We start from the raw sequence: 25308 nt of genomic DNA, 5'->3' as shown, positions 1-25308 counted from the left end.
TGCTTGAGCAAAAAGGCAAGTGTATTATGCATGGTACCTAATGCACTTCTCAGAAATAACTGTTTCACTGTCAGAAAAAGCTGGCGGGTAGTTTTCTCAAAGCGCATGGTCTCTCAACTTTTGCTCACGACTACATATATTCATTGTTGTCAAGAGGAATAGAGCAGTTGTTAGTGCAGCGTTTGTCCTTGTGGTTGTCTCTTTTCAGTGGACTGTCTAGTATTTTCGCTCATCAGTTACCGTAGGAACATAATGCACCAGTTAGCCCCAACCGAAAGGCTTTCTGTAGGGGGCCGAGATGGCTGTGTGGGTATAGACTGGACTCAAGCCATGTGCATCTGGTGCGTCGGGGCTCCTGAAGGATGGTGATAGGTGGCGCTTCTGGAGAGGAAGGACTTTCCTCTTTTGCTCTCACATGCTGACATTGCGATTCGGAAAAATTAGCTCATCTCCGCTATCTCAGTAAAGTTAGAAGGGGCCGTTTCTTCCTCTAGTACAGCGAGCAGTGCAAACCAGGGTGAAAGACACTTTATATGCAAGCGACCGATTAAGCGCTCGGAAGGTCCAGGGCATATATGGAGAACCAGTACACGCTAGCTGTCCAGATAGTCAGATGTCAACAAGGTGCATAAAGTTGGAGAAGTGAATGTGGTAGAGTTTCATACGGTTACTCGGCAGTGGAATAGTGGTGATCCAGGTTAGCGCACGAAATAAATTCGAAGACGATGCGTACATGGCTATAGGCACAAGCAAAAGCAAAAGTGCCATAGTTGTGCGTCCACTTCTCAAAGCGCAAACTTTGCCGGCTTCGCCGAGCCAAGGCCATCGGCGTCGCAATTTGACCTCAGGTACGCTTTAAGAAGCCGGCGGCACGCGGAGCCGGCGGAGCTAGCTTCTTCTTCTTCTTTTACTTCGCACACCAGCTACTGCTTGTTGTTCATAGACCTGGCAAACTTTACAACACTGCCTGACAATGCAATACAGCGTTGCAGTTTCCTGCCTACCCTCTGCCTCCACCGTCACCGCTGCCCGACTAGCTCATCTCCTTGGACATTTTCTTTCAAAGTTCCCTCGACAATTTGTGTCTATATCCAGCTGTAGTGTTCTTGAGGTTCAAAGAGAGCCATGCAGAAGCTGTACACTGGAACCAGTGCGTCGGCTGTGTTTCCTTGATGTTAGCAGCAGCCATGGAAAAATTAAACCGCAGCAAACCGTGTCTGACCATGCTTAATCGAGCTGCAGCTCTGAAATCTTGGTTATCTATATGAGTCTAACCTGGTTAGCAACAGAGCATAACCAAGAATAACAAACCCTTCTCTTGCATAACCGGGCTCGATAACTGAAGAAGTTGATGAATAACGAAATTACAGCCCTCTAGCGTCAGTGACAACGCAAGAGTTAAAACTGACGCTAACGTTATTATCTTCGGAGGGCAAAAAGAACAGCGATATGAATGCAAAGCAGCTGCAAAAACCAAGAAGTAGCATCCCTCCTTTCTTACAGTTCCAAATGAAATAAACTATGTCAAAGTATACCACTGCGTTCGCGTTAGGTTAGAGAAATTAAAACCATTTTTCCCAAACACCTTAAAATGCATTAAAAGTTTATCCGCATGCCTGTTTCAGCTTTTCCTGCTGGAATTCTGCAGCCTCCAGTGTTCGAGTATGGACTGCCAATGTACGTGTCAAGTTGTCGTTCTTTTCTATTACATCAAAGCGGCTTGGCCTGCATCAAATAGGAGAAAAATACGCATCCATTTTATTGCTTTGTCCAATTTCTTGTCAGGTATGTGAACATGGGCGCAATCGGAGCGGTCATCGGACACGAGGTCACACATGCGTTTGATGACACTGGTAAGGCCATGAAATTAGTTTTCCTTTTGGTTAGTTGATATAAGTTCCATCTCGCAGTTGCGCGCGTTACAGCGACCGGCAATGGCAGATGCATATCGGCTGCGAGCGTGCGGACGCGCCGAAACCGAGCAGCAGTTACAAAAAACATTTCTACTTTTTGACCTCGTGACACTGCTAGCGAACGTTAAGGGGACGCCGATAAAGAATCTAGCATGACTGTTTCGGTATATTACGCCATTTTAATTAAAAACACGCCACTTTCACTAATAGCGCAGGTTTTGTAAGTAGGAGAAGTCAGAAACAAGACAAGAGTGTCGCCGTCCCATTCGTTGATTCCACAGGTAAAATGCAGTGCGTCGACACATCTCCCTTTTTTTTTTTTCTATTTTTTGTGCCAGAATCAAGGCAGCCGTGTTTTTCATTTTGAAATTGTGAACAGGAAATCCTCTTAGTACGGACGTCGCGCTTTTATTTCGAAAGGAGGGAAAATTTTAAAATCTAGTTAAATCTGGTTTTAAATCCACGTGCCAGAATCAGGGTGATAAGGCCGCATGCCGGCGGCAGCCGACAAAATAACAAATAAAGATTTGGATGGTTTGCGGCAATATCAAATGAATTTTTAGTAAGGGCGAAAGATTGGGTGAAGGTCTGCTCTGTGTCCTTTTCGGTAGGTTCTAAACGATCTAAGTACCTAGGGGAAGCCATGTTTTCGTATCATGGAGACCTTCACACAAAGCCGGGGTTATTCCGCACCGAGAGGACAGAAGGATGCTAAGTAAAAAGAAGAGTTCAGGATCTCGCTACAGAATAGATATTCAGCTCTAACCGAGGATGACATAAACCTAGAAGCGATGAACAATAATTTCAGAGATAATATTACTGAGTGCGCTGCAGAAGGTGGTAGAATAATTAGAGAGGATGTCGGTAAGCTGTCGAAGTAGACGAAAGATTTGATTAAGAAACGCAGTAAGAAATCTTCCAATCCAACAGACCAGGTAGAATTGGCAGAGATATCAAAACTAACCAATAGGCGCAAAGTGGCCGATATAAGGAAGTATAACATGGAGAAAATTGAGAATGGTGTTAAGAAAGGGAAATCGTTAAAGCGATGAACAAGAAATTGGGCATGGGCAAAAGTCAGATGTATATGCGCTAAAGGACCAGGTGGGCAATGAATATGGACAAGATAGCCAAAGTAGCCGAGAAGTTCTATACTAATCTCTACAGTAGCCAAAGTAGTCAGGACAATATAGAGATTGGCAGTAGGGAAAAGCAGTCAGACATTCCGCCAGTGGCGAAGGACGAGGTTAAGAAAGCGTTACAAACTGAAAAGGGGGAAAACAGCTGGAGAGAATCAGGTAATTAACTGTAGATTTGTTGAATGACGGAATAAGGGGAAGGGGGGCGGGGGGATATCATGCTAGAAAAACTGGCCACCCTGTATACGCAATGCCTGGTGACGTCGACTCTACGGGAGTTATGGAAGAACGCTAACATTATCTTAATTCGTAAGAAAGGGGACGCTGAGGACCTGAAAAATTACAGACCAATCAGCTTACTCTCTGTTACGTATAAAGTATTTACTAAGGTAATCGCTAATATAATCAGGACAACCTTAGGCTGCAATCAAGCAAAATATCAAGCAGGTTTTTGGAAAATATACTCTATTATCGATCATATCAGCACCATCAATCAGGTGATAGAAAAATGCACGGAATATAACCAGCCCTTATACATAGCATTCTTTGATTATGAAAAAGCATTTAACTCAGTATATAGAAACCATGGCGGTCATGCAGGCATTGCGAAATCAGGGTGTAGACGAGCCGTACGTGAAAGTACTGGAAGATATATATATATAGTGGCTGCACAGCAACCATAGTTCTGCATAAAGAAAGTAACAAAATTCCTATAAAGAAAGGTGTCAGCAAGGAGACGCGATCTCCCCAGTACTATTCACAGCTTGCTTAGAGAAAGTATTCAGAGACTTGGAATGGGAGCAGTTAGGGATAAAGGTAGATGGAGAATACCTCAGTAACCTGCGATTTGATGTTGATATTGCCTTGCTAAGTAACTCAGGGGATGAACTGCAAATAATGCTTGATGACCTAAACAGGAAAAGTAGAAAGGTAGGCTTGAAAATAATATGCAGAAGACTATAGGTAATGTTCAACAGCCTCGGGAAAGAACAGCATTTTACGTAAGGTAGCGAAGCACTGGAAGTAATAGGCGAAAATGTTTACTTAGGACAGACAGTAACCGCAGATTCGGACATGAAAGGGAAATAACAAGGAGGATAAGATTGAGATAGAGCGCATTTGAAAGCACTCGCAGATTATGGCTAGCAGCTTACCGGTGTAGCTCAAGAGGAAAGTACAACCGTTGCTTCTTACTTGTACTCACGGAGCTGAAATGTGGAGGATAACGAAGAGGGTTCTACTTAAATTGAGGACAAAGCAGAGAGCTGTAGAAAGAAAAGTGGTAGGGGTAACATTAAGAGATTGGAAACGTGCAGAGTGGGTCAGAGAAATAGCTCAAGTTACTGACATTATAGTGGAAATCAAGAAGAAATGGGCATGGGCAGAACATGTAGTAGAGAGGATAACCGATGGTCGCTTAGGGCAAAAAGTTGAATTCCAAGGGAAAGAAAGCATAGAAGGTGGCTGCAGAAAGTTAGGTGAGCAGATGAGGTTAAGAAGTTCGCAGGGGTTAAGTAGACGCAGCTAGCACAGGACCAGGTTACTTGGCGAAATATGGGAGAGGCCTTCGCCTAACATTGGGTGTAGTCCTGATGATGATGATGATGATGGTGATGGTGATGGCGATGATGATGCATTCTCGTGCAGCGCAATTATAATGTGTCATGCGAGGGAGGCCTATGTCCATCTGGGACGCTCCAGCCAGTCGAAGCCAATAACGCTCGATTTATTCTCATTTTTCTAAACTCCGGACTTCACATTTTATTTGAAAGGAATTTCCCCTGCTTGTCCTAGTTTTATGGATTGCTCTTTTCAGAACGGAACTTCACCCTCTCATTTTTCTCTCGATTTCAGGAAGCCAGTTTGACAGTCATGGCAACATGATGAACTGGTGGACGAACAGTACCAAGGAAAAGTTCGTAAACAAGATGACCTGTTTCAAGGAGCAGTATGGCAACATAACCGATGAAAGACTCAAGATGAAGGTGAGCGATCGTCCCATTGTTTTTTATTGCGATAGCAATACTGCGCCAGGTTTTGAGCCGTCACGTAGTCCCGGTGGAGGCCACGCTTGACCTTGAACAGCCAACGAGGAGGAGAAGGAGCAGAAGAAGAAGAAGACTGGTACTTTACGCTTTCGCGTCATACTCTTAAAGGATGAGCTTCATCATCATCATCCTCAGCCTGACTATACCCACTGCAGGGCGAAGGCCTCTCCCATATTTCTCCACTTAACCCGGTTCAGTGCTTGCTGCATCCACTTGACCCCTGCGTACTTCCTAACCTCATCCACCCACCTAACTTTCTGCCGCCCCCTGCTACGCTTTCCTTCCCTTGGAATCCTGTTTGTTACCCTAAGCGACCATCGGCTATCCTCTCTTCGCACTACATGTCCTGCCCATGCCCATTTCTTCTTCTTAATTTCCACTAGAATGTCGGTAATCTGAGTTATTTCTCTGACCCACTCTGCACGCTTCCTATCTCTTAATGTTAACCCTACCATTTTTTGTTCCATAGCCCTCTGGGTTGTCCTTAACTTAAGTAGAACTCTCTTGGTTAGCCTCCACGTTTCAGCCCCATAGGTGAGTACAGGTAAGATGCAACTGTTGTATATTTTCCTCTTGAGCGATACCGGTAAGCTTAAGTGTCCCCAATAATGTAGCACTTTACACTGATAGGGCGTGATAGGGGAATAATGTAGCAAGCAAAACAAGCTTCCGCCGTTGCTATCACAATTCAACTAGGGTTAACCAGAGTGAAACCACAACAAATTTTTAACTGCCACCTGATACTAGCCTCGAAGACATCGATACCAGTTAAGAGTGTTTACTAATTACCACAGCGCTTTCTTTGTGACGTTTTGCGACTACTGCCGCACCAAATATTGTTCCCGTCTCTGTAGTGAACATTTATTTCGCTGTAGTTGACGCTCATAGCTCCTTCTGCGCAAGCTAGCACACCTGACTACGTGCAGGTCTCCCGAAAAAAAAAAAAAAAAGAGTAGTAGTTGGTTGAGAGAGCGTACTTGTATGTTGTAGCGCATACGCTATGTCAAAAGGATAATTTGGTTAATTTCGCAAACTCTGAAAAAAACACTAATGTGTCTCAGCTGTCAAGCCGTGCAAAATCAAATCTAATTAATACTGTGATACTTTGTTCATGCAATCTATATAGTGCACTCGTTACAGAAGGCGGTTAACCGACTTGGCACGTTACAGAATTTTTAGATATTACATACTCTTCCACTTCTTCAGCTGTTTGAAAGCCGGATCCAGATTCACATATTCCTCTTCTGTGCAGCTTTCTGGCAAGCGAACACAAGGAGAGAACACGGCAGACAATGGAGGTATCCATCAAGCGTATCGAGTAAGTAGGTATTCAGTAAATGAAAAACCACACCTCATTTCATTCATTGGACTACACTTCACTTCGCTACATGCTGTTCAGTGCGAAGGAAATGTCAGGCGCAATCTCGACGAACAAGAGATGAGGACATTAGAAGACAGGAAAGGTGCCATAGCGTATTCATTAAGGACGGACGGGCCGTAAGAAAGAGGGTGAAGAATATTAAATAGGGCAAAGAGAACGAAGAATGCATGCTTGCAACACAAGCTGCCTATGTCGTGTGTGGTTGGGTCTTTCCTGGAGTTGTGGCGTTACTTACCGTGCGTATTCTCGCTGCAGACTCCATCGGAGGGAGCCGTGAAAAAACGGGATGAACGTCGCCGAAAATTCAGTTTCAAACTGCCGTGAGCGATACTCAGCTATGTAAGCATTAAGCAGAGAAAAACCCCGAAAATTCAGTTTCAAACTGCCGTGAGCGATACTCGGCTATGTAAGCATTAAGCAGAGAAAAACCCCGCCTGGTATAAGGATAAATTCAAAACGACCCGTGACCAAGAAATTCTTGGAGCTGGTCACTGAGTTTTCCTTCTCTTGAGTTCGTTTTACGGAAAAATGTTTTGTGTACGTTGCCGTGACAGGAGAATAGCCGACATGCGTGACGTCCCCTGTGGAGCTGCGGTAAAAGATACGCGGAATTATCATTGTAACACACAACCACAATTACGATCACGAAACTTGAACCCTTGGATCTCGCTGCACCTAGGTTATCAAAAGAATGTACGTTCAACTTGAGTAAAGAGAGGCCTCGCGTGAGAGTGTGTAGGCCTAATGCCTTTCAAATGTCTGTAAAAGTGGTCCCCCCAACCTGCCCTAGGGACTCTATCGCATCATACCCTTAAGCTGAACTTGGGTCCCCCAAAATATGGCTAAACATACCGCAACTTTCTGAGTGATTGCTCAGCTCAGTAAAAAGAGTTGCGAAAGTAGAAAAGTGATAACCACGTATCATAAAAAAGTTCACGTTAAGTGAAACAAAATTTACACGCCACTGGGTGTGGTATACCATGCCACCTAGTGAGGGTATTTAGGTAGCCCAGGAATTTTCTCGCTCGTGAGGGGCGCAGCCGATATTTATTAAGGCGTTGTGTCCAGTCATACTATAGCTGTCAGTCAAATGACGTCATCACCCAAAACCTAAACTAACGTTATCAGAAAAATAAAATCTGATCTCCACCTGGAATCGAACCTCCACTCCTCGGATCCCCAGCCGAGCACATTAACTACACCACGCCCGGGATCGAGAAAAACGCATCATAATTCTCTTTGTCTACCGTGAAGAAGATAGTAACGATGACAATGACGCTGCAATTAGTGATAATGACAATGATGACATTAGCAATGATAATGACGGTGCATTTAGTTGATAATGATAATGAGAGCAAAAGGTGATGCGCCGTGTGCACGATCAAAGCTCAGGCTTTCGCAATCCCGCAGTGTATTCCACAGTGCTCTCGGAATTATTTATTACAAAAGTTAGGACTTCTTCTAATGTATTCGGGTGCATTTGTCTAGTATAGTGAGTACACTTAAGTTTTTAAAATTTGTGTAATTTAGCCTAAATGAGTTATCTAGTAATTGCAACCAGAACTTTCAACGCTGCAGTTCCACTCGACTAGCCAGTGTACGAAGGTCTGCATATTCTGAAAAATCAGTAGGTGAGGCAGGCTCATAACGGCTGTAAAGAATAATACTTTGCTTAGTCTGCGGAAATGGAGAGATAGCAAGTCATGTTGCGTGGTCGAGACGCGAACTTGATGGCCTCATCATTTTTGGGAAATGCCGTACATCAATAGCAGTGAGACTTTGCGACCACTTTCTCCGGGGACTTCGATGTTAGGAGACACAGGCCTGCAGACACTCAGGGCCCACATAAAACACTGAGTGTTGGCGCCGTGTTCTCGCAGGCTTACCGCTTCTGGGCGAAAAAGAACATGAAGAAGCTGCAGTCTTTGCCCGGGCTCCAGAACTACACTGCCGACCAGCTGTTCTTCATCTCGGTGGCACTGGTAAGACATTTCTTAGTTTTTACCGAGCGTGTTCCCAAGCATGAGCCGCAGAAGTACGCGCAACCGGCACATCGAAAAGGCAATCAACGTTCCTTGCAGCCGGTAACGAACTAGTGATCAGTGCTTCGCATTATCGTGAAAAGTACTAGCCTGCGTTGCAGATGCATATCTGCGGAAAAAAAAAATCTGAAAATGGTCGAGAAACAAGAATGGCTTGGAGACAAATGCGATATTAATTTATTAATGCGAAATCATTACTTCGCAATGTTTACAGATTTCTTTCCTCAGACCGCGTTAGCAAAATCGTGTCCGCAGCAGTTGTGAGTAATTGAGAAGTGGTAGAGGTTAATGAGTGATGCCAATCGATAAACAGTGGCCTAATGTTGTTGCTGAAAAAATAATTAGGCCAATAAGTTAACGAGGTAATTAATTACAGGCAAAAAATGTAAAAATTTTCAGCTGTGAGTAATTGAGAAGCGGTAGAGGTTAATGAGTGGTGCCAATCGACAGAGGGTGACGTAATGTTGTGTCAGAAAATAATTAGGCCAATAGGTAATTAGGTAATTCATTAGAGGCAAAAAATGTAAAAAGTAAAGGCGAAAATAGTCTCATTAGCCAATGACTTGGCGCAACATTTGAATGTATCAAATACTGAAATAGTTAATTAAATCCGTCAGTTAAGGTGACGTCAAGGATGTGACGTCATGCAACCTGAAGTCGAGCCAAAAAAGGGCACAGGAAGGAATTGGCGCGCAATTTGAAAGTACCAAAGACTAAAGTAGTTAATTTAGGCCCTCAATTAGAATGACGTCAAGGATGTGACGTCGCGCGACCGGAAGTACAGACGAAAAAGGGCATAGGAAGGAATTGGCGCACAATTTGAAAGTACCAAAGACTAAAATGCATAAACAAGAAGTCAATTAAGCAACCAGAAGCAACCAACAGCAGCATCCGTGCTTTCACATTACTCCAATGCAGATTCTGCAGTGCTCTTTATTCTTTTCTTTATTTATTCATACTGTTAACCCTTCTAGGGTCATGATAGGGAGGGAATCAACAATACATATAAAATCAATAACACATACTAAAATTTCAAATGACAGGATACAGTAACGAACACTTTGAGTTAGAATTATACAAACACCGCCTCAAAAAGCTGCCAAGCTGGAACAAATGGGATAGAAAGAGAAAGAGCTCATACAAAATAATAGGACGCGACGCACGGGGGACGACATGTTAGCGCTCATTAAAATATTGGTTGAGACTTTTCTGTAATGCTGTTTTACTGGCACTTTGTACAACATGAGTAGGCAATTTATTCCAAAGTTCTATCTCGTCAGGTAAAAAAGAAAAGCGAAATACGTTAGTGCGAGCGAAGTACGGTCGTGTGGTTGCACTACGATTCAACCTGGCGCTATGCTTAGCACGTGGATGAAAGTACATATTCTTATTTATCTTTAAATCTTCTTGCAGTATTTGGTGTAATAATTTCAACCTTTGCTTTTTTTCTTCGTGTTTCTAATGGCTCAAGGTTGCAGGAGTGAGGTATAACGGACAAAACATACCGCAGCACGCACCACTTCACTGTGAAGGAGCACTTCGTTATATACAAAGAATGCAATGTGTAAACATATTCGTTGTTTCCCGCAATACCAAGTCATGACGGTCGCGGCTAGCGTTATACGCAAATCCGGACAAAAGAAAACAAACACGCTTTGTTCTGTGCATTCTTTCATGGTTCTTATTTAGGGCTCCGTCGTACCAAGGTGGCCTATACTGCTTCCTTGTCGCATGCCTAAACTATTACGAGGTAAAGTAATTTATTTAAGAGACGCTGAGCAAAGGGAGACTCATAAGGTCCATTGGCAGTGTACTGAATTGACTACAGCAGACCGCGGTGACTCATCGATACTGAAACGCCGTCCAGTGAGCACGAAAAAAAAAAACTGAACGTACAAGCAGGTCCGAGAACAGACGACATACGTAGGTTATCAACTCTTCGCTGCCTGTATCGTTAACGGCTGCCGGCTCGTTCATTTACCTGTGATATGTTGTTTTTCTTTTTTTTTTTTGCAATCAATAAAAATTAGATCGTTGTTCCCTTCAAATTGGAGAGAAAAAGATAACCGGCTTTTATGCCACCTCGGCAGCTATAGGAAAATATTAGGTCACTCAGATTTACCGTGTTTCCTTTTTCCTTATCATATTGAACAGACATGGTGCACCAACCCCAGACCAAAGCGCCTGAAATCGCAGATGGATTCGGACGTCCACGCACCCTCGAGATACAGGTACGCCAAACAAATAACGAAAGAAAAACGCCGTCCATGTTATATGAATAACTGCACAGAGATTCTGGAAATGGTAACCATCCGTAACTATCGGAAGCAAAATTAGTCACCGTGGTTCTCATCAAAGGAGTGTTTGGAACGGTTGGAGAAAAACGTGCGCTAAAGAAAAAAAATTTAACTTGGTCGCTTAGCTTGTGCCATCTTCACACGAAGAGAGAAACAATGTCTTCTATCATAGATAAAGGCGGGAAATTAGCAGCTTGAAAAGTAAAGTCAAGAAACCCCGAATGTGCTAAGGTGTGCGACCACTTTCCTTCGGTGAATAAAGGCACAGAAAAATTCCTTGGGAGAAAGGGTTTTCGGTTCTGCATGACAACATGGTGTTAAAATTACCAAGTGGTCAGGAAAGGAGGTCATACAAGCTGACTTAAGGAACGGTGGTTTGTATTATTTTGCTGGTGGCGGACGAACGAATAATTGCGAGAGCAATAACAACTGAATCGGACCTGTGGATGGAGTGTCCATTTCGTCTGAAGTTCGAAGAGCTGGCGCTAAGAAGAAAAAAAAAAACGTTTTTTGGTGGTATATCTACCTGTTCACGAAACCCTCTTTTTTAATCACATCTCAGCTTAATTAAAAAACGTGGAAGAATTAGTCCACCATTCTGGTGGTTTTAATGCTACAAATCAAGTGGCATTTTATATTTAAAAAAAAAAAACACGTGTGCATATCACTCGAGCTTTTACTTTTTACTTTATTCCCTTCAGTTAATCGCTCTGGTGAATCGTGCATTTGTGAGATTATACGAGTCTGATGTGTTGATGAAGAAGAAAGGGAAATATTTAGGAGACTAATTACGTAACTCCATTCCGCATTTTCTCTTCCGTTCCAGGGTAAACGTGCCCTTGAGTAACATGCCCGAGTTCTCGAAGGCATTCAACTGCCCAAAAAGTTCTCCGATGTACAGCAAGAGAAAGTGCGTTTTGTGGTGAGCGCGAAAACATGGATCAAATCAACAAGAACGGGATGCCTCGCCACAAAGCCACATCGCCCTGCAGTGCTGCGCACCATCATCAGTCCTCGTTGTCACTCAGGAACACCACGCACAGATAAAGCATTTCTAGAGAAAATGTTCCTTGTGCGTGCTTCTTATCAATGTTAGCTATTAGACGCAAACACCAAAGCGGCCACCAGAAGGCACAGTTGTAAGCGACGGAAGTACCCAGGTTGTTTCACCTATAAGACTGGCAGCGATATATAATACCATTTTGAGCTCATATCTCATGTGTAGTAATAACCGCTTCCGCTGGTCTACTAAATATGTTCGTGTGCTGTACCTGTGCTTTCATGCGCTTTGGAATTGTATGTAACTGTATACGCCACTCCTGCCTGGGCGCTCGACCTACAGTATGTTCTAAATAAATAAATAATAAATAAAAGAACGTGCTCTTTTTCATATAATTGTCAGCAATAGTGAGCATCAAAATACAGCCAACAAGTATTAACGAGCAGGCTATTTTTACAACAATATTAAGCTCATTTTTGGAGTATTACGCTTAAGCTTTTTGTTTGTGGAGATATTTGTAGCCCTTGGTAACTTATTTCCATATTAAAATTCTAATCTCGCCACCGCTGCAGCGCAGTGCATTCTGGGGCGTCACAAGGGCGAAAGAGAGCGGTTGCAGAAAGCTCTAGCTATGCCTGCGAGCGCGCTTCACACAGCGGCGTACATATCTGCAACGAGTTAGCCCGCTAGAAGCCACCCAGTTCCTCGCGCCACTCGGCATCCATTTCATCGTGTTCAGGCCCGAAATTTCAATGGGGAAGCGTTGTGCATACCATTATCACAAAAGCAGCTTGCGTTGCTTTGTTGTTGTTGCTGTTGGCTGCCCATGGCACAAGATTCGGAGGACGTCCTGTACCACGGTGTACAATGTTTTTAGCGCATGTGAAAAGATATGTATACGTATAGCAATGAATGATGAAAGGTAGCGTGCAGTGACCTTGTACGACATGGCCCACAGTTGCTACGATACGTAGCACGACGCAACACTTTACAAAGTAACGTAGTGCAATGTGTAGATTTTGTGCAAGCATTGCAAAAGTCGTGACACACGCCCATAGCCATATGCGCGCAGTATGACTCAGCACTTTAAAACATTATTGAAAAGTAACGCAAAGTTTGCTCATTATCATATGCGTAAGTTTCCTTAAGTGTATCTGCCAAATTCGTGCGCTGCAACGGTGAGGATAACGGCATTTTCGAAAACTTAAATCTGGTATGCATAATATTTAGCGTTGTTTATAAGCCTATTAATAAATGATGAGCGTAATTAAATGTAAAAAAAATAAAAATTTAACCATTTAACATCAGTAGACAGGCCTGCTAGTTCACACGTCTTAGATTGATTCCAATGCATGTATACACCACCGCTGACATTATTATTTCTAAAAGCTTTTCTAACACAAAAAGTTATATATATATATATATATATATATATATATATTTATTGTGGGAGTGAGTGAGTGAGTGAACTTTATTAACTGCTCGGGGATCTTTTTCTTCGCCTCTTCAACCGAGGCTGACGAGCGGTTGGCGCCCCCACTCCAGGGCACCACTGGCTTTCGCCAGTTTGCGAGCTCTTGTGACCAGGTAGAGCTGAGCCTCCGGGTCAGAGCTGGCCAGCAAAGCCTCCCACTGTCTTTCATTTGGGTTTTCAATTTTTTGTAGTTGATGTGAGCTGCATTCCCATGTTATGTGGTACAGGGTAGGGGTCTTCCCGCACCACGGGCACTCGTCTCTGAATATCGTGGGATGCATCATGTGTAATATGTGTAAATTAATGAAGGTGCCTGTCTGTAGCCGTCTCAGATCTATGGCCTCCTCGTTGCTGAGCTTTTTATGCGGCTCCGGATATACTTTCCGCAAACCTCTGTAGTGTTGTAGTATTGTGGTGTAGTCAGGGTCAAGCGGAATCAGGTCCTCTGTCGCGAGACTGTTGGGCGCACGGTAGGTTGCATATCCTCGGGCTACCCCGTCTGCGTACAAATTCCCCGTGATCCCTGCATGCCCCGGAATCCACACTAGTGTTTGAGTGTATTGTTTTGTTGGCTCGCTTGTGGAAGGGATTTGGTACGCTACCTTAGATAATTTACCCCGTTGAAAGTCTGTGCCCGCCTAGAGATAGACACAGAAGAACGGAGGACACCAGGCAAACACTACTTGCCCCGGCGCTCTTCTTTTGTTCTCTAACCCTCGCGCTGGCGCCGCGCGGTCGTCTCGCGCTCGTCCCGCGCCTCTTTTTCTGGCGCAGCGCTCCTCCGGCGCGCGCCGTAACAATATATATATATATATATGTTTACTAAAACGAGCTTTTGGGCAAGTTGCATGGCTACTTTGCTTCCACATAATTGAAGAAAACAAAACACACGACATGGACAATCGCTGCACTTTCAACTGATTTTATTTCGCCGCCTACGCATGGGAAATATAAATGTTCCGCCGCGGATGCGCGCATTGGTGGGTGGGGGCACGTGTCCTTCCTTCCTTTCTTCTTTCCTGTGCGCGCATCAGCTGCAGAACCTTTATATTTCCCATACGTAGGAGAAATAAAATCAGTTGTGAGGGCAGCGATTGTCCGTGTCTTGTGTGTTTTTCCTTCCTTTGTGCTCGCCTTTTCTTTTTCGCTCTGCAGTTATGTGAAAGAAATATATATATAAATATATATACTTACTGGCACTGTTATGTCAAAACGAGGGTTAGGGTTCTACTTAAGTTGACAACCCTAGAAAACTATCGAAGTGAAAATTCTAGGTGTAACGTTAGTAGATAAAAAGCGTGCAGAATGGGTCAGAAAAATAACTCGAGACATTCTAGTGGAAATCAAGAAGAAGCAATGGGCATGCATGGGAAGGACATGTAGTGCGAAGAGCGCACAATTGATGGTCGAAAAGGGTAACACAATTGGATATGAATAGAAAGAAAGCGCGTAGCAGAGTGCGACAGAAAAGGTAAAGGGGGGGGGGGGGGGGAGGGGGGGTTTAAGACGTTCGCAGGGGTCAAGCGGATGCAGCTAGCACAGGCTGGGTTAATTATTGCAGGAATATGGGAGAGACCTTTGCTTTGCAGTGGGTGGTGTAGTCCGGCCGATGATGATGATAATGATGACTGTTAGGTGAAGCACACTGCATTCATTGTCCTTAAGGCCTTGTTCACCATGGCCATGAGAAAAAGGGAAAGAGTACAAAACAATTAGTCGTGGAATGAAAAGAGCAAGCAGCATAATTGTTATCTCGGAATATTTCCCACTAGCCAGGGTTCTAGTTTCCCCTCTTTTCTTTCGCGGTCACTCTTCCACTCAACTGCGTGTTTTGTGAGGACCTGTAGCACGTATGTCTGGAAATAAATGCACAGATCAGTGATGCTAATTCAGTGGAAACACTCATTCTGAATAATTCTGGCACAGGTTTGCAAGTGCTTAATTCATTCCAAAATTAAAAATACCATTTCCTTCTCTAGTTATCAACGCTTCGAAAAGAGACAAATTTTGCTAGCATGACACGAGCAGGGTGCGTATTGTTATATTTGCAGCCGACAGTTCTTTGACAATTATTTTAAATCGCTATATAGCTTGCCGCTTGAAATTGCTGCGTCGCTGAAAGCCTGTCAACGCTATTCTGTTCTGTATTCGCCATCACGTGACCGCGCGCATGAGTGAGGTCAAAAAGAAAAGCATCTGGCCGAATTGCTCAATGCTTGTATAATCTTTTGGTATCTCCCGGTGGGGCCTTCCGTCCGTGCTCCAACTGATTCGTTATACTTGCATTATTGTTTCTCAATTTTGCTAATACATACTGATATCAAACGAACGAAATATCTAATGATCAACAAGATGCACAATTTATTTTGATACGTGCCCGCATCTATTCCGCTTGCGTCAAGAGAAACCTGGTCACGCTGCAGCGCACACAGCTGCAACTGAGCGAAAAAAAAAAAAAAAAAACATTGACCTGAGTCAGCTCATGAAGCCACACAGGTCCCGCCAGCAGTTGTACAGTCCGCCTCTTCGTGGTCGTGGTCTCATTAGTCATGCTTCATTTATCAGAGCAACACGTGAATGTCACTTCAAGCGCCGCTCCCAACTTCGGGGCCCTGCTGCGCCTAGCACAGAGGTGTCATCATTGCACCGCTAGTCTGGACGTCATGATGTGCTGTCTCCTGGCCCTACCCACGGTGCTCATCGCAATGGCTCTGGGCGTTGCTGCTGTCCTGACTGCGTGCTTGAAGCACGGGGACGGTGAACCAACGAAGCCCAAGTACGACCATCGTGAAAGTGAGTGAGCCGATGCTCCATGCGCTGAGCGTTTATTAAGTTTTTTCTTTTTTTCGTAAAGTGCGCACGATGAAGTTGACATCACCGCCCACGAGTATCCATATTCTCGCGCGCTGTGAGACCGGAGCTCAAGGAGTGCAAAAGCAATCTTCAGAATAAAGCTCTCTCTTCAGAAGTGCCCCACTGAAGGTTTCTTTTTTACCTTGCAGACATATGTGGGTGTTTAATAATTAACATATTGATGTAATATTCAAATTATAAGGAAAGTTCCCCTGGTACACGCTGTTTCAGTAGTCTCACAAAAGACATCATGTACATTCTTTTAATTCTTGGTCAGTGTAATATGCGAAGATAGTTTGGCAGATAAAATGCAATTATGTTGTCAAATGAAGCTTGCAAATGTTTTTACCCGAGAACCTCATCACTTTTCTGTATATAGCCCCCATCAACGGCGATATATTCCTGGTCTCGCGAATATTGTTTTTTCGGGTCATCCTCAAAAAATGGGAGGGGGTCTATTGGGTGAGATGACAGGCCGTCAGTTGCCAGCGCAATGCATTGTTGACATTCGTGCTACACGCGAAGTAGTGCCCTCATAAAAAAACGGAGCACAGACCTGTCCAGGAAAAACTGCTCTCCGGGATGCTGATGAGGCGAACAAGCGCGTCAAGCTGAACATTCGAGCGATCCACTCGCACCCACGCTATACAGAAGCGCATCCGCTTGCGGGGCGCGCCACGAAACGAAATGCTTGTTGCTGTTGTGAACGTGCAAGAAGCTAGATGCCACGAGGTAATTGAGCGTGCAGCACAAATGCGCCAATATATCAGTGGTATAAAAGAAACAGGGGAGGGACGAGGCGAGGGGCTACCCTCTTGAACTCAAACTCCTTTCCCATAAATTTTCTCATAAATTCTTTTGACAGTGTCCTATTCATGCTCTACCCGCTTTCCTATACGATAAACTGCCTTGGACCGCTCTCAAAAAAATTTCTTGGCAAAGTGCCTGAGACGCACTGCATTGCATTGCCCCAAGTGGTTACTAGAGATGATATGAGGCTCACTCGAGCTGTTTTGTCTGCTTCCCTGCAGAGTAGTCACTCTGGATACAAACATTCTGGTGGCGTTATCATTACTCTACGTGTTGGCAAAAGACCCCACACAGTCTTCTTGTCGGCTACAGGCAAAAACCTACAGAACGCTTTAAAGGATGAACAGCGGTAAGTATAAGTGTATGTCGATGGCTTTGCTGTAATGACAGAACGGTGACCTAACCGTATAAGGTGCATAATCGTCGTTAGTACTCACAAGGTACAGCGGAGACAAAGGGCTTCTTATGAGAGATATATTTATTTTTCCTGATGTCTGTTCCTTAGCCAAAGCAATGAGGATCATGCTAAGAAAATCATCAGGTTGCTAAAAAAAAATCTCGATTTTCACTGGAGAGTAATTGTACTGTTTTCGCTAAGAAAAACTGAACCGATCCACATACCATTGGCACTGAAATCATGATTTGTAGTGAATGCAGTTAACGCGCATTGTTGATCATGTATAGATCATTCGAAGCAAAATTATTTGATATTCGCTAGGAAAATGTTCCTATTTGCGACAGTCTGAACATTTACGACGAAAATTCTGTGCTAAAAAAAAAATGTTATGTTCGTTCGTTATTACTGTTCTTGCTTATGTTTCAAAGTTAGCATACCCGTACCACGGCTTGATCTGTGCCTTGTTTGTGCCTGTGTGTTCCTTCAGTCCCGTTTCTTTTTTTCTTTTTCTTTTGCACAGTTTTATTCGTTCGCTTGATCTCTCCTACGAGAGACTGAACGGACGCGCCTGTATACGGTAGAGGATTTCGTGCGGTTCAGCATGGAATCCCTATTCCCCTACCCCCATGAGAATGAAAACATGCTTACGCAACAAAATCTCACCGTAAAAGCAAAGAGATGCACGCAAATTTCTTTTCTCCTCTTCTCTTCCAGTATATCGTTATAGGGCTTCTCTTATTTAGCAGTCGACCCCTATTTCATTTTTGGTTCAATAAAGTATTTTCCTCATTGTAATCTGATGTGGCATGTATTTTGAGAAATCCACAAGCAGCGCAGATCACAATCAGCAGATTTCTTCACGAAGAAAGCGAGAAAGGATGTATATTACTATTTTACACAAATTCATTCCCGAAAAAAAAAATTTAAAGGTTATATACTTAAGTAATTTTGGGGTATACCAGGTACCTTCACAGTGATATACACCAGCAGCGCACTTGTGTGCATACTCGGATAACACGAACTCTTCAGGTGACAAATCATGTAAGCTACCGCTGCAATACACTGGAGAGTTGAATCAGATCGTGGTGGATTGCGGTATAGGTTAACTATTTTTTTTTAGTTGGCTGCTACGACGATTACGTGGGTAGTGGCAATCAGACTAACAAATTATCATTTTATTCCTTGTATGTCACCTGACACTGCGCCGCTGAGTTGTCATAACAAAGAAAAGAAAATGAAAACCAGCTGCGTGGGTAACATAAATGTTGGTGATTAGATCAAGAGCTTCCAACAAGTCGGCGAAACGTAGATATTCTAAGGCGCTCCCCTGCTACCACCGAGATGTTCATAATTCCAGCGCACTCCAGCAGCTTACGCCAAGGCTGCGGATAGGCCATGATCTGAGTCGAGTGTCACGCTGTGTTCCCTCGCCACTTAACCGAAGCCCGTGCGCGTAGATACAAATGCTGACTATCGCCTATCCGCTGTAACGAGGCTCACTGCTGGCAGACGAGGTCATGCACCGGCCTTGTTATATTTTCGACGGTGACATAACTTCTCTCTAAAACCCACAGGGAGCATTATAAGCGATCAAAACAGCAAGGCACCTTATAATTTTTTGTTATTGCTTGATGCTTGAACAACTGCGGTACGTGGCCTCAAGCCAGGCGCAGTTTTTTATCGTTGATTTTGATCGTGCTTATATCAACGGGCACGGAACGAAAATCTGTAAGCAGCTGTGACATAAAGATAAACCTTCCACCGAGGAACTCAGAAAAGAGCACGAGCGCGCTCGAGGCCGAGAAGGTTGCCTTGAACAGTGGACGTGTCGCTTTAGCCGGAACGCGCACGGACGGAACGAGCGGTTGTGACAAAAGCTCCTACTCGAAGAGGGAGCATGGGTAGACCAGTTATTCCACAAAGGAAAGTAGCAATTAACCAAGCGGGTCAAAAGCTGAAGACAATGCACACGCAGCCGCTGTTTCCTCCACCGTTTAGGCCAAGGACGCTGCCTAACGAGCTAGCTCATTCTTTTCTGTCTGCGAAAAACGAAAAATAAAAAACAAACACCTTCATGGTGGTGCTTGTTTCCGTCTCACGTAAAGCGTCTCGAGAAGCTGGGCCACTAACTAGCAGGTAGAAACGGGAGAAATAATTTCGTGAAGATCCGCGTAGCGAGTTCTCTATAATATCGCGCGTATCGGGCTGCCCAGCTCCAACCAAGTGAAGAAGCGGTCATTCAAACATTAGTTTCCGTGGTTTTAATGGCGTTGACGTGAGGTTTTACGCCAAGAAAACACAAATGCATGATTTACATGGGGTACCGTTATGGAAGGCTTAGTCTTTATTTATTGATTGATATCGCAAATGCTTTTGTTGGGGTCTATTAGATGAGGGGTGGGTCCTCACGCCGTCTATTTTTTCAATGAATGGCTTGAAATGAGCTGCGCCGATCGGAAGGCGATTCCAGTCCTTGGTTGTCTGAGGAAAGAAAGCGTTAATATGCGCGGTAGTTGTGCGGATGGTGGGTAAACGGCTTTGTCGTGATTAACGCGATCAGAAACGCGGTGAGCCGGTGTGATAACGGTAGTTTGATATCCGAGTTCCGGGAGCGCTTTTTTTTTTATTGCTAAGTGCGTATGGCCTTAATTGCTGCAAACTTGTAGCCTTCTAAGTACTAGTCCCCGGTTCAGTTCGTGAGTACTGTTTCGATGAGGTTTCTTTTGGAAGTAATCAGTGTGCCAATATTTAAATGTGCTGGGCAAGAGTTTGTTCTGAACTTAACGATTACTAAAAGTTGTTGGTCATGTTAAGTTGTTTTTGCGAATGTGTGTTCTTAGCAGACAATATTCATGCTTTATGCAGCGGATAAAAACAAGTAGTGGCGGCTTCTTGAGACGCATAGCAGCCGATTACGGCAGCTGCTTCGCAATAGTGAGAACGGCTTCCTTTGTCATCTCCGGCAGTCGACGGTCGCGCGGTACTCACAATTGGCCGGGCGTGCATAGGACCTTAAAATTCACGGTCTATGCGGATTACCGCACGGTTCTACCCACTGGCTCTGACGTTAATTAACTAACCATTAAATGTAATCAGCTCCTCAGTTGGCATCATCAGTTGCTTGATACCAATTCACTAAAACAAATCCCCCCCCCCCCCCCCCCAAAAAAAAAAGAAGGCTCTTATTTCATGCAAAAAATAAAAAAACAACAACTTTTGTTTAGAAATAGTATTACATGTGGTAATAAAGAAACCAAATTGTTCAGGAATACATCAAACCAACAGTAACATTTTCTTCTCGACGTGGGATCCGCATGTTCAGAAGGCAATTACTAAGCTCTCGTCGATACAAACGGGAATGCCTGTTGTAAAATAAAAATAAAATAAAATTTGAGGTATCGAATCTATTTGGTTCCCGAACAAACTACTCTTAGTTTTTCTGACCTGTAACTACCGAAACCAGTTAGAAAAAAAAATAAAAAATGGGGGGAGGGGGGGGGGAACTCTCTCACGGAACTCTCTCGAAAGTCTGCATACAAATCCGAGTGTGCGCATATATAGCCCGCTGAGCAATGCGTTTAGTATGAGAGGAAAAGCTGAGGGTGCAGTCAAAGAGTACACCAAGGTCACTAATTTCATCAGCCCTGTCCAACAGCACAGAATTCACAGAATAATTGTAGAGAAAGCTGTGTGTTTTATGAGTAAATGAGACAACCCTAGTTTTGGAAGAATTGAGGGTAAGTCGATTCTTCGCACACCAACCAGGAAAAGCAGGTATGTCCAATTGCAACAATAAGAAATCTTGAAAAGAATGTATTACTTTGAAAATTTTGTATCATCAGCATAAAGAAGAAACGAGGAGTTCTTGATCGCCGAGGAAACATCATTAATAAAAACGGAGAAGAGAAGCGAGCCTAATACACAACCTTGAGGAACTTCACTGGTTGCAGGGTAAAAGAAGGAGGTCTGTCCATTGACACTGACATAACAGGAGCAATCAAGGAGATAGTTACGTAGGAGGGCTACGAGTGAGACTTCGACGCCAGAGAGTAGAAGCTTTTCAAGAAGTGAGTGAGTAACAACGTCGAAAGCTTTACTCATATCACAGTACACAGTGTCAACTAGACCTCTCTGAAGAACTGCTGTAAAGGCATATGTCATAAACGTGACTAGGTTAATTGGTAGAAGTAGAGCATGGAGGAAGGAAAGAATTTAGGAGAGGCCCTGACGTCATTTTTTTGAAGCCGGCGCGGCCGCGCCGCGACCGGACGCTGCAACGTCTCTCCTCCTCCTTTACCCTCCGCATTTTCTTTCTCTATTGCTAATGGCCCGAGTTTTCATAGCAACCGCGTTGCCGTTGCTAATGGCCCGACTTGGCCACGGTGGACTTAGCTAACCCTTAATTTTGACGTCACTTCCGCCACACTTTCTCCAATACATTGGGAATGGCAAGGGCCTCTCCTAAGTGGTTTCCTTCCTCCATGAAGTAGAACGACCCAATATGAAGCCATGTTGATTCAGTATACTATGATATGTTTGAGATGGAAGGAAAATACGTTGTGCCAGAAGAAAAAATGGATGATAATTGGAAGCATCAGATTTGTTTCCTGACTTGAAGACAGGAAACACACGTGTCATTTTCCACACGCGAGGAAAGGCAGCATTTTTTAAACAGTTAATAAATATGGCAGTCAATACTGGTACAAAAATACAACTGAAGGCTTTTATTATGGCGGCTGGAATGTCATCAGGTACAGGAGACAAAGATGGTCTCAGACGCTTAAGACCCTCAGTTATCAACTCCTCGTCAAAGAGAACAGAATTAGATGGTGCACCAGATGGGAGGCAAATGGAATCACAATGTGGATGCTTGTAAACGGAGGAAATATTTTGGGCAAAACTGTCGGCAACATCCCGAATTTCCGACCCCTGAGAGTCAGCTAAGCTAATACTTAAATCTGATTTAATGGAACGCTGGCGAACGTATCGCCAGAACTGACTAGGACGATTTGAGGCACTCCTCTCTAAACACTCAAGATAAAGAGTTGTGGTCCCGCTTGTATATATATATATATATATATATATATATATATATATATATATATATATATATATATATATATATATATATATATATATATATATATATATATATATATATATATATATATATATATATATATATATATATATATATATATATATATATATATATATATGCGTTTGCAAAGAGAACGCAAGCGGCGAAACTCATCTGCCCAGTATTCAAACCCAGGGCGTTTCGCTTTACGATGGGCCCGTTCCTTAAATTTTAACGCCATTATCAGTTCCCTTGAAAACCAGGAAGGAAACTTCCTACGCGTAGGAGTATGCAGAGGTATGTACCGACGCATACCATCAAGAACTATTTCAGTGAAGCGACTGACTTGTCCGTCGGAATCATTAATGTCATTTAAAAGGGACCAGTCGACGGAAGAAAAGAAATTGAAGAGACCTACATAATCACCACATGCGTACGCGAAACGGGGCGAATTCCTCACCCGATCTGAATTAGTAGAAGGTGAGGCAGAAACAGCAGTAGTAATTAGAAGTGGAGAGTGGAATTTGTCACAGCGAGTCAGCGGTATGTCTGAACTCGAGACTCGAACACTTTCAAAATTCGATAGGCAGATGTCAAGAATATTACCACAGCAGTTTTCGATAAAATTGTGTTGCTGCAAAGAGTTAAAGGCTATAAAATCAAGTATAGTGTTACATTTACTTAATATGTAATGATTGTTGTGAAAAAGAAGTAAATGAGTTCCAGTTGATACCTGGAGTATTAAGATCACCTAAAATAAGAAGTTTGTGTTTGCTATGAGGAGTTATAACATTCTCGATTGAGAGCAGAACATCATCATAGGCTGGAGGAGGAAGATTCGGAGGAATGCAGAAAGCTGCAAGTAAAAATGTTTCATGTCGATTTAAAGTGAGCTCAAGCCACACACATTCTTCAACAGTTTCCAGATCGGAACGTCGATCACACTGCACAGAACTGTCAATAGCAATGAGCACTCCACCTCCTCTTTGTTTGGGTCCTGTTTCAGAGTGGTCGCTACGAAAAACAGAGTAATTATTAGGAAAGAAATAATAATAATAATAATAATAATAATAATAATAATAATAATAATAATAATAATAATAATAATAATAATAATAATAATAATAAATTGGTTCACAGGAGACTCATCTGCCAAGCCCCAGACTGGATGATCAGCGTAATCTGGTCGACCGGACTCGGGAGATGGTTCGGGTCCACGGCTTCCTGGACTGAAGCGGCTGCCCACTAGGGCGAATATTTCACACCTGCCTGAATAAATGTTTGTCTCTCTCACAGGAAAAGGAAGGCGCTGTATCTGTCGCACTTGTTCTGTGAACACCTCAGCTACGCCCTAAGGAATGGGGGAAAGGTGAGAGTGAAAGTAGAAAGACAGAAAAAAGTGCCGTAGTGAAGGTCTTCGGAGTAATTTCGACCACCTGGGGATCTTTAACATGCACTGACATCGCACAGCACACGAACGCCTCTCCGTTTCGCCTCCATCGAAACGCAGCCGCCAGCAGCCAGTAGTTTCTGTCATCTCTTTTACTTTTGTTTTTCTTACGCTGATCACGCCAGGTAGCTCTGAGCAGCGGGCACAAAGACAAAAGATAAGCCTGAAAGTTTCATAACGAGCACGCGTCCAGGCCATGGCAGCTTTTTTGTGCACGAGGCTTTCATCATTCGCAGTGCGCGCCGATTGAAACAATGACAATACACATATTCTAGACAGCCTAAAGGTATGGTGGGTGCAGTTAACTTCCACCAAGCGCTTGAGCCGTCGATGGTAACATCGCCTGCCTGTACCAACCACGTGAACTTAATCGATTGATACATACCCATAGTCTGGAAGCTCTCCACTACTTTTGTAAAAATAAAAGGCCGGGGAAGATGGCATTCCCCGAGAGTTTCCAAGAAAACTTCCTCAGCTAGCTGTTGTGATCGCTTTTTGAGAATTCGGTGGTAAAGATGTGAAAAAAAAAAAAAAAACAATGCTAACTGTTTAGTTCAGCTAATCACATAATATCGTACGAAAACGCGGGTCTTCATGCCGTGTGGCAGGGGATTCTCTTTCGCACACAGCCGGACGATCGTGGTTCGCTCTGCATGGTTACCGATAGCGATGTGCACATGCCGAGTACCTGGAGCAAATGAAAACCGAAACACGTATGCGCGTGTTGTTGCACCTGCAGGTGGCATACGCGTGATTTTTTTCCACAAACTCACGTTGTTATCCTGAAGGTAAAAGGTCGAATTTCGGCTGGTAATTGTCAAAGTCAAGAACGGTAAAGAATGCATAGTGGTATATACGCATAGGTGTCCACTCTTGCATTTATTATGTTTGCTTAGATTTTGGTTTAGATTGTTTAGACTTAGTTTTGCCTGAGTTCGGCAGAGGCTTCACATCGACATCGACCAAATCCGTCCTCCTAGCATACATAGTAGCGCTTTTACACTAAAATAGGTGCCCAGCTCGCCACAAGCGTACAGGCCCCTGGGCTCTTGGTTGTGCTGTGGCGCCAGACATATTGTTATTGGTGGCATCGTTTTTAGTAGCCCCATCTCCCTACCCTCTTTATGTCCTCAATTCTCTGCTCCTCCTCCTCCTCAGATGGGCAAGAAGCTCGGTGTTTCTTCCATTGACAACAAAACGAACTGAGGGACAATATTTAGACCCTGTGCTAGCATCTGCGAGGCCATAGTTGCATTCTCAAGTGAAAATACGAGGTTGGTTAGATTTGCCAGCGTCGTTTAGTCACGAATTAAAAAGATGAAGGGCAACGCGGAAAGTGCGTCCTTAAACGAATGACACCCATCTGCTCTGGTCAGACGAAACCACTACAGCCACAAAACAAATCACCACTGTCAAGGGGTGCT

At 43.7% G+C, this 25308-nt stretch overlaps 1 protein-coding gene across 2 annotated transcripts in view; it reads left to right on the top strand.

Moving 5' to 3' along the window:
• The window catches only part of LOC146197614 (neprilysin-1-like), a 38647-nt gene extending 26484 nt beyond the window's left edge, over positions 1-12163 (top strand). The window contains exons 15-21 of one of the 2 annotated variants that reach the window (XM_084599525.1): positions 1626-1677; positions 1786-1853; positions 4907-5037; positions 6353-6418; positions 8362-8463; positions 10678-10754; positions 11647-12163. In XM_084599525.1, the coding sequence (XP_084455651.1) occupies positions 1626-1677; positions 1786-1853; positions 4907-5037; positions 6353-6418; positions 8362-8463; positions 10678-10754; positions 11647-11746 (596 nt within the window). In that variant the 3' untranslated portion in view covers positions 11747-12163. The remainder of the gene's footprint in view (positions 1-1625; positions 1678-1785; positions 1854-4906; positions 5038-6352; positions 6419-8361; positions 8464-10677; positions 10755-11646) is intronic. The other variant, XM_084599524.1, reaches the window with a different exon arrangement.
• The last annotated feature ends 13145 nt before the right edge of the window (positions 12164-25308 follow it).

The sequence above is a fragment of the Amblyomma maculatum genome, chromosome 3 (genome assembly GCF_055883805.1).
Source record: "Amblyomma maculatum isolate TAMU_Amacu chromosome 3, ASM5588380v1, whole genome shotgun sequence".
NCBI classification, from domain to species: domain Eukaryota; kingdom Metazoa; phylum Arthropoda; class Arachnida; order Ixodida; family Ixodidae; genus Amblyomma; species Amblyomma maculatum.
Note: the sequence above shows the minus strand (reverse complement) of the source record. Positions and strands in the feature narration are given on the sequence as shown.